The sequence below is a fragment of the Mustelus asterias genome, unplaced genomic scaffold (assembly GCF_964213995.1).
Source record: "Mustelus asterias unplaced genomic scaffold, sMusAst1.hap1.1 HAP1_SCAFFOLD_2209, whole genome shotgun sequence".
Lineage (NCBI taxonomy): Eukaryota > Metazoa > Chordata > Chondrichthyes > Carcharhiniformes > Triakidae > Mustelus > Mustelus asterias.
Window position 1 is genome coordinate 1 of NW_027592154.1, and position 14,453 is coordinate 14,453.

Below are 14,453 nucleotides of genomic sequence, written 5' to 3' on the forward strand. Positions count from 1 at the left end.
TGTGGGAGAGAGAGTGTGTGGGAGAGAGAGTGTGTGGGAGAGAGAGTGTGTGGGAGAGAGAGTGTGTGGGAGAGAGAGTGTGTGGGAGAGAGTGTGTGTGGGAGAGAGAGTGTGTGGGAGAGAGAGTGTGTGGGAGAGAGAGTGTGTGGGAGAGAGAGTGTGTGGGAGAGAGTGTGTGAGAGAGAGTGTGTGTGAGAGAGTGTGTGAGAGTGTGTGTGTGTGTGTGAGTGAGAGAGAGAGTGTGTGTGAGAGAGCGTGTGTATGAGAGGTTGGGGGGGGGGGGGCGGGGTGGGGGGGGAACGGCTGGGCTGGGCACAGTGCAGAGTGGGGGAACAGAGGAATGTCAAAGCTCTCGATCGAAGCCAGTTGCCACCGAGAGAGTTAGTGTCCTTAGTGCATCTTCTCCTGTGGGTGACTGTCCGGCGAGGCAAAATCCCGATCGGAAGCTCACGCGGCACGTTTTGTAAGACATCAGTGAGGTACAGAGGAAGCGGACCCGAATGGATTAGGCTGGAGGATTCCTGTGACTGATCCGGACTGCTCCATTCCTACTCCGCTGCCATGAGTATCGCTTCTTCCAATTTCTGAATCCTAGACAACTTGGATCACCGGGGGGGGGGGCACCGTCTGCAGATTGGAGTCCAACTCCCGAGTCAGAGTTCGCTCTGTGACAAGCGGTATTTAAACAGGACTTCACCCAACTCTTCACAGTTTTATTACACAGGGTTTCCCTCTTCCTCAGGCAGCTTTTGTTTCAATTCTTTGTGCTGAACAAGTGCTTCCGTTTCTTTTTTAAAAATCCCCTGCGATTTATTATATTTAAATTATGAATTGTTAGCTTCCCAGGGTCTGATTTCTAAACTATAGATGGTAATTCCCAGCCAGAATAGTGTTGTAAACTTTCTTATCCAGGGGAATGTACTTTCCCAGCTTGGAGTCCAGGAAGTACAGTCTGTCACTCGTCTGGTGCAGGTCGAAGCCCTCTTTGCGTAACCGTGTCTTCTGGATTTTGAAGGTACCTGGAACAATACAAAACCCTGTTTACTCGTTCAGTCTGGGGCGTCACCGTTCTCTGTTTGGAATTCAAACACTCGCGTCAACTCAATGCATTCACTTTGATAGTCAACAAAGAACAAAGATTCGGCCCTCCAAGTCTGCACCGACCATGCTGCCCAATTTAACTAAAACCCCCTACCCTTCTGGGGATCATATCCCTCTATTCCCATCCTATTCATGTATTTGTCAAGACACCCCTTAAAACTCACTATCGTATCCACTTCCACTACCTCCCCCGGCAGCAAGTTCCAGGCACCCACCATCCTCTGTGTAAAAAAACTTGCCTTGTACATCTCCTTTAAACCTTGCCCCTCGCACCATAAACCTGTGCCCCCCTAGTAATTGACTTTTCCACCCTGGGAAAAAGCTTCTGACTATCCACTCTGTCCATGCTCCTCATAATCTTGTAGACTTCTATCAGGTCTCCCCTCAACCTCTGTCGTTCCAGTGAGAACAAACCAAGTTTCTCCAACCTCTCCTCATAGCTAATGCCCTCCGTACCAGGCAACATCCTGGTAAATCTTTTCTGTACCCTCTCCAAAGTCTCCACATCCTTCTGGTAGTGCGGCGACCAGAATTGAACACTATATTCCAAGTGCGGCCTAACTAAGGTTCTATAAAGCTACAACATGACTTGCCAATTTTTAAACTCAATGCCCCAGCCGATGAAGGCAAGCATGCCGTATGCCTTCTTGACTACCTTCTCCACCTGCGTTGCCACTTTCAGTGACCTGTGTACCTGTACACCCAGATCCCTCTGCCTATCAATACTCTTAAGGGTTCTGCCATTTACTATATATTTCCTATCTGTATTAGACCTTCCAAAATGCATTACCTCAAATTTGTCTGGATTAAACTCCATCTGCCATCTCTCCGCCCAAGTCTCCAACTGATCTATATCCTGCTGTATCCTCTGATGGTCCTCATCGCTATCTGCAAATCCACCAACCTTTGTGTCGCCCGCAAACTTACTAATCAAACCAGTTACATTTTTTTCCAAATCATTTATATATATTACGAACAGCAAAGGTCCCAGCACTGACCCCTGAGGAACGCCACTTGTCACAGCCCTCCATTCAGAAACACACACTTCCGCTGCTACCCTCTGTCTTCTTTGACTGAGCCAGTTCTGTATCCATCTTGCCAGCTCACCTCTGATCCCACACAACTTCACCTTCTGCACCAGTCTGCCATGAGGGACCTTATCAAAGGCCTTACTGAAGCCCATGTAGACAACATCCACTGCCCTACCCTCAAACATCTCCATCACTTCCTCGAAAAAGTCAATCAAGTTAGTGAGACATGACCTCCCCTTCACAAAACCATGTTGCCTCTCGCTAATATGTCCACTTATTTCCAAGTGGGAATAAATCCTGTCCCAAAGAATCTTCTCCAATCATTTCCTTACCTCTGAGGTAAGGCTCACTGGCCTGTAATTACCTGGATTATTCTTGTTACCCTTCTTAAACAAAGGAATAACATTGGCTATTCTCCAATCTCTGGGAGTTCCCCTGCAGTGAGGATATAAAGATTTCTCTCAAGGCCCCAGCAATTTCCTCCCTTGCCTCTCTCAGTATTTTGGGGTATATCCCATCAGGCCCTAGGGACTTGTCTACCTTAATGTTACTCAAGAACCCCAATACCTCCTCCTTTTTGATCTCAACATGACTCAAACTATCTACACATCCTTTCCCAGACTCATTATACATCAAGTCCTTCTCTTTGGTGAATACTGACGCAAAGTACTCATTTAATACCTCGTCCATTTCCTCTGGCTCCATGCATAGTTTCCCTCGCCTGTCCTTGAGTGGGCCAACCCTCTTCCTGGCTACCCTCTTGCTCTTTATACATGTATAAAAAGTCTTGGGACTTTCCTTAATCCTGCTAGCCAATGATAATCGTTGTGAGTTCATTTATTAGTGTCACAAGTAGGCTTACATTAACACTGCAATGAAGTTACTGTGAAAATCCCCTCGTCGCCACACTCCAGCGCCTGCTCGGGTACACGGAGGGAGAATTTAGCACGGCCAATGCACTTAACCAGCACGTCTTTCGGACTGTGGGAGGAAACCGGAGCACCCGGAGGAAACCCACGCAGACACGGGGAGAACGTGCAGACTCTGCACAGACAGTGACCCAAGGTTGGAATCGAACCCGGGTCCCTGGCGCTGAGGGACAGCAGTGCTAACCACAGTGCTGGAGAACAATTCTGGGCAGCAATGGAATATGAAACCAAAAGGATAAGGTGCTGCTTCAAGCCATGCTAGGTCAGATAGGGAAGCTGGAGGTTAGCTGGGTAGAGCTTTCACCCACGGGTGCTCAACTTTCAAATCAGAACAGGGGAAATCACAGCAAGGAGTTGTAGCTTAATGCTCCAAGCTCCACTGCAAACCTTGTCACAGGAACTGACGACCTTGGAACCCTATCCAGGGAAGGGCATCTGTTACCATGGTAACAACACCAAGGCTGAAAGTGCTGGGGCAGAGGGAGGGGAGGGGGGGTGGAGAGGGCACTACACACAACGACAAAGTTGGAAAACTGCAAAGGAAAGCGAGTTTGGAGGAGATGGAGGTAGCTGGGTCAGAGCGAGGCCATCGGAGTGACTAGAGGGAGAGGGACACGGAGATCAGAGCAGGCGCTGGGAAGGATTTAATGCAAGACAGGCAGCTGCAACAAGTTGGGAGGATACTGGGCAAAGGAGGGTTGGGGGGGGAGGTGGGTGGGGCAGGTTGTGGCAGAGCACTGATAAATAGTTTCAACAGTGCTGTGAAGGGGGCAGAGGAGAAATGTTGTGGAGGTGGAAATGAGCAGTCTTCAGAGATGGAGAGCTCCTGGAGTTGGTCGCTCAGTCTGGTTTCGGATAGGATGCCACAGCGCAATGCAACTTTGCTAAATTCCAGCGGGAGGCAGGACAGATTAACTGACAAGTGAGCACGAATGATCGCTTCGGACTCCCGGATGTCTGCACGTTCTCCCCGTGTCTGCGTGGGTTTCCTCCGGGTGCTCCGGTTTCCTCCCACAGTCCAAAGATGTGCGGGTTAGGTTGACTGGCCATGGTAAACTGCCCTACTGTCACGGGGATTAGCTAGGGTAAGTATGTGGGGTAGGGCCTGGGTGGGATTGCGGTTGGTGTGGATTCGATGGGCCGAATGGCCTCATTCTGCACTGCGGGGGATTCTATGAAATCTGGCAGCTACATCCATTACACATGGCGGCAAGGATATGATGTGGAGGTGCCGGCGTTGGACTGGGGTGGGCACAGTAAGAAGTCTCACAACACCAGGTTAAAGTCCAACAGGTTTATTTGGTAGTGCAAGCTTTCGGAGTGTTGCTCAGGTGAGTGAAGAAGGCCACCTGAAGGAGGAGTGACACTCCGAAAGCTCGCGCTACCAAATAAACCTGTTGGACTTTAACCTGGTGTTGTGTGACTTCTTACTGGGCAAGGATATGCCCAGTGACTGGGACAATGAGCAGAGTAAGAAGTCTCACAACACCAGGTTAAAGTCCAACAGGTTTATTTGGTAGCAAAAGCCACTAGCTTTTGGAGCGCTGCCCCTTCGTCAGGTCCTTCCTTACCTGACGAAGGAGCAGGTGTTGTGAGACTTCTTACTGTGTTTAGCTGGCATCTCCACATCATGACTACAATGAGCAGAGACAGATGGGGCAGCGTTAAACCCTGTGGGCCAAGCAGGATAATGATCACAGTTACAAACGATGACACTCACACTGGCGATCTGGAATGATTTCAGTGCTGGCACGGCCTAGCGTTTAGGATGAAAGGATTTAAACTGATGGACAAAAGCAGCACAGAGCAGGAAGGTGATGACAGGCTCGAGGACATCGGAGAACAACAACAACAGATAAATGAAGGAAGGTGATGACAGGAGTCGACAGGGATTGAGGAACTATTTCCAGGTGGCAGGGGAGGATGAAAATTGGGGGGGGGGGGGAAGAGGATAACCTGAAAATTAGAGCCAGGCTGTATAGGGGTGATGTCAGCAAGCACTTGGTCACATGAAGGGGAGTGGAAATCTGGAACTTTGTCCTATAAAGGTTGTCAAAGTTTGGGGGGTGGGGGGGCGCGGAGGGGGGAGCTAAAGCTGTTGGAACCAAGGGACGGGGGCCAAAGCTGTCGGAGCTGGGGGGTGAGGGGGCGATAATTATCGATGCGGGGGGGGGCTAAAGTTGTCGGAACTGGGGCCGTGGTCATTTGAAAATTTTCAAACCCACGATGGGTAGATTTTATTTTAAGGGGATGGGTTTCAAGGGGTACAAGACAGGTCGATGGAGTACAAGGTCCAGTTCCCGTCATGGTGTAACTGAGGGTAAAGGAGGCTGGAGTGGGTGAATGGCTTCCTCTTGTTGCTGACGAACCGGCCCGTTACCCGAGGAAATTAAATCCTGCCGAGGTCCTTGCAATCGCAAAGTGGGTGGGGGGAAGACAGGCCTCTGTCCCGGGGTCTCTGTCTCGTCTGCTCTTCCAGCAGCTGGGGTCTGGTTTGTCTTTTAAGTCTTTCATCTCCCCATTCCTGAGAAGCGTCTCTCTGCCTCGCCAATGCTGAGATCGCACAATCCATCACACGCAAACCAGCCTCCCATCCACTGACTCTGTCTACACTTCCCACTGCCTCGGGGAAAAGCAGCCAGCATAATTAAGGACCCCACGCACCCCGGACAGTCTCTCTTCCACCTTCTTCCGTCGGGAAAAAGATACAAAAGTCTGAGGTCACGTACCAACCGACCCAAGAACAGCTTCTTCCCTGCTGCCGTCAGACTTGTGAATGGTCCTACCTTGCATTAAGCCGACCTTTCTCTACACCCTAGCTATGACTGTAACACTATATTCTGCACTCTCTCCTTTCCTTCTCTATGAACGGTATGCTTTGTCTGTATAGCGCGCAAGAAACAATACTTTTCACTGTATGTTAATACACGTGACAATAATAAATCAAATCAAAAATCATCATGGTCCGATCAGCGGAAACCTATTGCTCTGCCTCGGGCACAGCACTAGATACACGCCTTTCTGTGAAAGCCGCGATGTAAACACACCCCAAATACCCACCAGCCCCCAGGAATACCTACGGGGAGGCCCGCGACACGCAGCGAGCTACCTACTTGTGGTATCGACAACTGGGAGGATGCGGAGGAAGACTGGCCTGGCGTACGGGGGCAGCACCTTCAGCAGCTTCTGGTAGAAGAGGTCAGGGTTTATTTTATTCTCGGGGTCAGCAATCGCAGCCATCCCCGCCTTGCCTTCCACACCTAGCAAGAGAGTCGGACAGAAACGTGAGCGGGACAGGAAACCGGACATTGAAACAGGAAGTGCCGTAAGCGAGCAACAGGTCAGACAGCATCCGCGGAGCGATAGGTTTATGGCGATGGATGGCAGTTAAATGGCTACTTTGTCCTACACAAGAATCAGGAGTGCGAATAGGCCATTCGGCCCCTTGAGTCTGCCCCGCCATTCAATCAGACTGTAGCTGATCTGATTGTGCCCTCAAATCCACTCCCCTGCCTGCCCCCTGCAGTTTAGGGTCAGGGGGCAGGCAGGGCAGTTTAGGGACGGGGGCAGGCAGGGCAGTTTAGGGACGGGGGCAGGCAGGGCAGTTTAGGATCAGGGGGCAGGCAGGGCAGTTTAGGGACGGGGGCAGGCTGGGCAGTTTAGGGTCCAGGGGGCAGGCAGGGCAGTTCAGGGTCAGGGGGCAGGCAGGGCAGTTCAGGGTCAGGGGGCAGGCAGGGCAGTTCAGGGTCAGGCAGGGCAGTGGATTTGAGGCCACAATCAGATCAGCTACAGCCTGATTGAATGGTGGGGCAGATTCGAGGGGCTGAATAATGGGAAATATTCATCCTGGAGTTCAGTTACTAGTGGTGTACCGCAAGGATCTGTTTTGGGGCCACTGCTGTTTGTCATTTTTATAAATGACCTGGATGAGGGTGTGGAAGGATGGATTAGTAAATTTGCGGATGACACTAAAGTCGGTGGAGTTGTAGACAGTATGGAGGGAAGTGGCAGGTTACAGAGGGACATAGATAAGCTGCAGAGCTGGACTGAGAGGTGGCAAATGGAGTTTAATGCGGAAAAGTGTGAGGTGATTCACTTTGGAAGGGGTAACAGGAATACAGAGTACTGGGCTAATGGTAAGATACTTGATAGTGTGGATGAACAGAGGGATCTGGGTGTCCATGTGCATAGATCCCTGAAAGTTGGCACCCAGGTTGATGGGGTTGTTAAGAAGGCATACGGTGTGTTAGCTTTTATTGGTAGAGGGATTGAGTTTCGGAGCCAGGAGGTCATGCTGCAACTGCACAAAGCTCTGGTGCGGCCGCACTTGGAGTATTGCGTACAGTTCTGGTCACCGCATTACAGGAAAGATGTGGAAGTGTTGGAAAGGGTACAGAGGAGATTTACCAGGATGTTGCCTGGTATGGTGGGAAAATCGTATGAGGAAAGGCTGAGGGACTGGAGGTTGTTTTCATTAGAGAGAAGAAGGTTAAGAGGTGACTTAATAGAGGCATACAAGATGATCAGAGGATTAGACAGGGTGGATAGTGAGAGCCTTTTTCCTCGGATGGTGATGGCTAGCATGAGGGGACATAGCTTTAAATTGAGGGGTGAGAGATACAGGACCGATGTCAGAGGTAGATTCTTCACTCAGAGAGTGGTGAGGGCGTGGAATGCCCTGCCTGCAGCAGTAGTGGACTCGTCAACATTAAGGGCATTCGAATGGTTATTGGATAAACAGATGGATGATATTGGAATAGTGTAGGTTAGATGGGCTTTAGATTGGTTTCACTGGTCGGCGCAACATCGAGGGCCGAAGGGCCTGTACTGCGCTGTAATGTTCTATGAATGGCCTAGACGCACTCCTGATTCTTGTGTTGTGTAGGACAAAGTAGCCAGTTAACTGGTATGCCATCCATCGCCATAAACACCGCTCGATACACCACCAATACATTGTGGATGGGGAGGGGGGGGGGGGGGGAGAAGAGCATCCCGCCTACCTGGCACTTCCACCCCATACACGGCCACGTCCGTCATGTCCAGGAGGTGACTCAGACACCCCTCCACCTCGGTTGTGGAGACGTTCTCCCCTCGCCAGCGGAAGGTGTCGCCGCTCCGGTCTTTAAAATACATGTAGCCGAGCTCGTCCATCACCAGAACGTCACCTGCGTGCCGGAGGGAAGGGGAGAGGGCGTCAGAGAAACGGGGCATCCGGACAGGCACAAACTGCAACTGGAGGAACCCGAGCGCGTCACACGCATGTCACTTGGCAGACAGGCAGGAAAAATAGGAAGATAAAGGAAAGGAAAGCACTCTCAGTACGACACAGGAATTCCTCAGGCAGCGGAGTTCAGCCACTGCTGTTATGTAGACAAATGCATCAGCACAGCAAGATCCCACAGGCAGCCAATTATTCTAATTTCCGTGGTCCGAGTTATGGAAGTTTGCAGGGCAGGACTCTGGGAGATTGCACCCACTTTGACCAATGCCCATGGGAGTTGATGCTTGAATTTGAGCAGGATTAGGTTTGATGTTTCATTCACAGCAGACTGGAGCGCCAACCCACATCTTGTGCTCATTTCCCTGGAGAAGGCCGTGACTGTCTGGCCGGGATGGCACGGTGGGTTAGCACTGCTGCCTCACAGCGCCAGGGACCCAGGGTTCAATTCTGTCTGTCTGTGCGGAGTCTGCACGTTCTCCCCGTGTCTGAGTGGGTTTCCTCCGGGTGCTCCGGTTTCCTCCCACACTCCAAAGACGTGCGGGTTAGGTGGATGCTAAATTGCCCCTTAGTGTCAGGGGGACTAGCTACGGTAAATACATGGGGTTATGGGGAGAGGGCCTGGGTGGGATTGTGGTTGGTGCAGACTCAATGGGCCGAATGGCCTCCTTCTGCACTGCAGGGATTCTATGATGAGAATGTAACTGGTGATAACATTGTACCTGCTGTAACGTGACCAATGGTAGCAGGTTGTAAGGGTCAGCTGACCCAGTAATCCATGCAACCAATGACAGAATGATGTGATCAGCTGACTCAGTATAAATAAGAACCTGTTCGAAATTGTGGAGAGTTTGGAATGGTCCAGGGTGAGGCCTCAAGTGTTGGAGTAATGAAGTTTCTTCATTAAACCTTTTCTTTGATCTACAAGTTGGAGTAAATTTTGTCAGATTTTTATTGTCTACACTGGAAGAGTTTTTTCTGGATGAACATTGAATGCATGAGTTTCTGACAAAGAGGCGTTGAGGGGGAACACCCAAAACTGCAATTTTACAGAAACACTTCATTAAAAAAATGCACCGACTGTTCGGGGAACATTGGCAGTCAACGTTCAAACAGCAAGCGCTCACAATTACCTTAATCTGTTAGAGTGAATGTTGGTCGAGAGATAAATATTGGCCAAAAGAGCAGGGAGAACTCTTTTGCTCTTCAAAGCGGGGGGCTGTGAGATCTTTTACACCCATACCTAGCGGGGGTGGGGGGAGCGAGATGGAGCCTGGGGTTAACATCTCAACCACAAGGCGCTCTCCTTACAGCGAGGCATTCGAGTGCTTGCCTGCGTTGTGTGCTCCAGTCTCTGGAGTGGGACTTGAACCTTCTGACTTAGAGGCGAGAGTGCGACTGAACACGCATGTAATACGAGGGAAAGTCTGTACATTGTTTTGCACTCCAGGGCGGCACGGTGGCACAGTGGTTAGCACTGCTGCCTCACAGCGCCAGGGACCCGGATTCAATCCCCGGCCTGGGTCACTGTCTGTGCGGAGTCTGCACGTTCTCCCCGTGTCTGCATGGGTTTCCTCCGGTTGCTCCGGTTTCCTCCCACAGTCCGAAAGACGTGCTGGTTAGGGTGCATTGGCCGTGCTAAATTCTCCCTCAGTGTAACCCGAACGAGCGCCGGACTGTGGCGACTAGGGGATTTTCACAGTAACTTCATTGCAGTGTTAATGTGACAGGAATAAATATACTTCAAAGCTCATTCTTGGGGTCTGCTGCACCCTGACAGTAGTTGGTACCTGACAGATAGGCACTGTCTCCTTTCTTGAACACATCGTACGCGATCTTCTTGCTGGTGGCAGACTCATTGGCATAACCGTCGAACCGCCGAAGGGGATCCTGCTGGTTTATACGGCCGACCAGCTGCCCGGGTTCACCTGTTTAACAGAGGGAGAGGAAGGTTACAATGGGTGGAAGCCACACAGCCGAAAGAGGAGGAGGTTCCTGCCAGAGCTCAGGCTGAGCCAGCACCTCCACAGCAGGGGGCAAAGACAAAGCTTTCCTTTCTATAACGCAGTTCAGGACCTCGGATTGATCGAAAGCAGTTCACAGGCAGGTAACGAGCCACTCACCATCCCGACTATCGCTGGGTCAAAATCCTGGAACTCCCTCCCTAACAGCACTGTGGGTGTACCTGCACCATACAGACCACCATCTCTGGAGCAGCACAGTGGGTTAGCACTGCTGCCTCACAGCACCAGGGACCCGGGTTCGATTCCCAGCTTGGGTCACTGTGTGTGTGGAATCTGCACGTTCTCCCCCGTGTCTGCGTGGGTTTCCTTCGGGTGCTCCGGTTTCCTCCCACACTCCAAAGATGTGTGGGCTAGGTTGATTGGCCGTGCTAAATTGCCCCTTAGTGTCAGGGGGTCTAGCTAGGGTAAATGGGGTTACGGCGATAGTACCCGAGTGGGATTGTTGTCGGTGCAGACTCGATGGGCCGAATGGCCTCCTTCTGCACTGTAGGGATTCTATGTAAGAAGGCAGCTCACCACCACCTTCTCAAGGGGCAATTAGGGATGGGCAATAAATGCTGGGCCTTGTTAGTAATACTCACATCTTGTGAAAGATAGGATCTTTGGAAGTCTAGTCACTTTCTCCTCGGAAGTTTCTCCCTCTGATTTCACCTGTACCGATGTTTTAGAATTCTTGATGTAGAAGGGAGTGTTGGAAAGGAAGTGAAGCAAGAACTTTGCATCCTAGTTTGGGCGGAGTGGGGAGGGTGGGGGGGAAACTTGCTGCAATGATGATCTCTGCAGAGCGGCACGGTGGCACAATGGTTAGCACTGCTGTCTCACAGCGCCAGGAACCTGGGTTCGATTCCCGGCTCGGGTCACTGTCTGTTTGCACGTTCTCCCTGCGTCTGCGTGGGTTTCCTCCGGTTTCCTCCCACAGTCCAAAGATATGCAGTTTAGGTGGATTGGCCGTGCTAAATTGCCCCTTAGTGTCAGGGGGACGAGCTGAGTAACTGCGTGGGGCTGTGAGGATGGGGCCTGGGTAGGATTGAGGTTGGTGCAGATTTGATGGCTGCATGGCCTCCTTGTGCTCTGTAGGATCCCACGAGTACAGACGGGAGGAACCTAACTCCGAGGGATGCGGGTGAGCAAAATGCAATTGTACCCTCCGTGCAGGCAGCTTATACACGGACCAGTAAAAGCCTGAAAGGAAGCGTGGGGAATCTGTAAAGGAGCCTTCAAGGGAAAGGCAGGGCATGATTGTAGCTGTTACACACACTGCCATTCCGCACAAACAGCAGACACAATTCTGCTTTACTCCAGTAGATGGTGACAAGTTAACACAAATATGAAACTGTCTCATTGGTACTTTGTCATCTTTGGGTGGCAGGCTGATGGGAAAACATTCTCGCCCCGTGCTGGCTATCAGGATTCTAACTAAAGTGAGGTTGAGGGAGGGGAGGAAGGAAAGGTGGGGGGAGGGGGGGGGGGGGGGGGAGGGGAGGGGAGTAAGGAAGGGGAGGGGATGGGGAGGCACACTGGAGGAAAATGACCATCTACACTGGAACCAGAAGCAGGGCCGTATTTCAAGCTGAGACTCTCTCTCTCTCTGTGGGGGTATCAGCACGCAGTGGCAGAGGAACCCGATGGTTACCTGGTTTGCAGGGGACGCACAGCCCATTGGGACCTCGGATAAGTTCGAGAGAATCTTCATTCACCTTTAACAGGCGGATGGGGTAGACATAGGGCAAGATCCGACTATTAAAGCCACAGGCTCCCACCTACAGAGACACATAGAGGTAGCATTTTGCTTGTGTACTGAATTAACTGACAGGATGAGTAACAAGTTAAACACACAGCGCCGAGAAGTGACCCCAAAATCTCTGCGGTGAAATTGGTCATTTTTATTACAACAGTTTATCTTCAAATCCCCATTCCAGTATCAACCCCATCCCCAACTCCTTTACCCCTGCCATCCCCCTTTCACATCTTCCTCAACTCCCTCTCCCCTCCGGGGGCCATTGGCCCAGCCCCAGCTGCCCCCACCTACGCACCAATCCCAATCGACCATCCCTGCCGCCCCGTCATCATCTACCCTCATCCGACACCCACCATTATCCATCGCAAACCCCATCTCCCCCATCGTCTGCCCTGGACCCCAATACCCCCACAATCGTCCGAACGCCCCCGACCCACCCCTCACCCCGTCGCCCACTCCACAGCCCCCTCCGCCCTCCCATTCCACCATGCGTCCCAACCCACCCCCCACAATCATCTGCCCCGCCTCCCCCACGCCTCTCAGCCCCCGCCCCGCGCTGCCCCAATTCCCACCCACTCACCAGCCCCTGCCCCCCTCCCTACCGTGACCCGACCCTGCCCCGCATCCCCCCGGGGTAAAACACCTCAGTACCCACCTTGCCATCGAGGTTGGCAATGGCACAGTTGCACTCGGTTGCCCCGTAGAACTCTGCCATCTGCTTGATGCGGAAGCGGGTGGTGAAGGACTCCCAGACAGAGGGTCGGAGGCCGTTACCGATTGCCATGCGGACCTGGTGCAGCGACTCGGACTGGCGGACTGGCTGGTTCAGGAGATAGCGGCAAATCTCCCCAATATACTGAACAATCTGAGGGGTAATTGTTAATATTTAGATTGAGAAGCTAACAGCTTCATCACCTTTACCTCAAGGGGACTGGAATATAAAGGAATTGAAGTTATGTCACAGTTATACAAAGCTCTGCCTGGACTCCCAATTACAGCATTAGATCCAGGCATGGACACTGCACCAAGGATGGATGTACTGGCTTTAGAGATTCACCAGAACGATACCTGGTCGAAGAGGGTTAAACTTGGCCAGGTTGTATCGACCAGGATTACATTCCCTTCGTGTAAAGCTGATTAGGGAATGATCTAATTAAGGGGTTTAAGATTCAAAACAGAGTTAATGGTTTCTCTTTAACTGCACAGTTCATAAGTTCATAAGATATAGGAGCAGAATCGGGCCATTCGGCCCATCGGGTCCGCTTCCGCCATTCGATCACGGCTGATATGCTCCTCATCCCCATTTTCCTGCCTTCTCCCCGTAACCCTTCACCCCATTACCAATTAAAAATCTGTCTAACTCCTCCTTAAATTTACTCACTGTCCCAGCACCCACCGCACTTTGGGGCAGCGAATTCCACAGATTCACAACCCTTTGGGAGAAATAGTTTCTCCTCCAACTCTGTTTTAATTTTTTTTAAACCGTGCCGCCCCAATGTGGTTGACTGGAATGTGTGAGCCAGACTCTCAGCTCAGGGGTAATTAGGAATGGCCAACAAATGCTATCGTTGCCAGTGACACCCACGTTCCACGAAAGAATTTTAAAAATCCCTGACGGTATTCAAGACGTGGAGATGCCGGCGTTGGACTGGGGTAAACACAGTAAGGAGTCTAACAACACCAGGTTAAAGTCCAACAGGTGTATTTAGAAGTCATAGAAAGCCTACAGTGCAGAAAGAGGCCATTCGGCCCATCGAGTCTGCACCGACCACAATCCCACCCAGGCCCTACCCCCATATCCCTACATATTTTACCCGCTAATCCCTCTAATCTACGCATCCCAGGACACTAAGGGCAATTTTTAGCATGGCCAATCAGCCTAACCCGCACATCTTTGGACTGTGGGAGGAAACCGGAGCACCCGGAGGAAACCCACGCAGACACGAGGAGAATGTGCAAACTCCACACAGACAGTGACCCAAGCCGGGAATCGAACCCAGGTCCCTGGAGCTGTGAAGCAGCAGTGCTAACCACTGTGCTACCGTGCCACCCTTCTTCAGGTGAGTGCTACCATGCCACCCCTTCTTCAGGTGAGTGAGCCAGTCACCTGAAGGAGCTTAAGGCTCCGAAAGCTTGTGGCGTTTGCTACCAAATAAACCTGTTGGACTTTAACCTGGTGTTGTGAGACTCCTTACGGTATTCAAGACTGACATTGATAGTTTTACGAGCAGAAAAGGGAATGGAAGAATTTGGGGACTGAGTTGGAATAGTGGACCAATGTTAGAATATCAGTCCTGATTTTATTGAATGATGGAGCAGCTTGGCTTTATGCTCTTGGCTCTTGGTCTTATTCCCACACTTTAAATAAAAAGTTCTGCCATCGCTAGCACACATATCTGAAGCTCGTGCAGA

At 51.3% G+C, this 14,453-nt stretch overlaps 1 protein-coding gene across 3 annotated transcripts in view; it reads right to left on the reverse strand.

The window, feature by feature from the left end:
- Window positions 1-699: 699 nt before the first annotated feature.
- The window catches only part of LOC144489462 (long-chain fatty acid transport protein 1-like), a 57,963-nt gene continuing 44,209 nt past the window's right edge, over window positions 700-14,453 (reverse strand). For all 3 annotated transcript variants that reach the window (XM_078207323.1, XM_078207322.1, XM_078207324.1), the window contains exons 8-13: window positions 12,697-12,906; window positions 11,937-12,063; window positions 10,070-10,207; window positions 8,062-8,226; window positions 6,175-6,321; window positions 700-1,019 (exon numbers count right to left, since the gene is read on the reverse strand). In XM_078207323.1, the coding sequence (XP_078063449.1) occupies window positions 862-1,019; window positions 6,175-6,321; window positions 8,062-8,226; window positions 10,070-10,207; window positions 11,937-12,063; window positions 12,697-12,906 (945 nt within the window). In that variant the 3' untranslated portion in view covers window positions 700-861. The remainder of the gene's footprint in view (window positions 1,020-6,174; window positions 6,322-8,061; window positions 8,227-10,069; window positions 10,208-11,936; window positions 12,064-12,696; window positions 12,907-14,453) is intronic.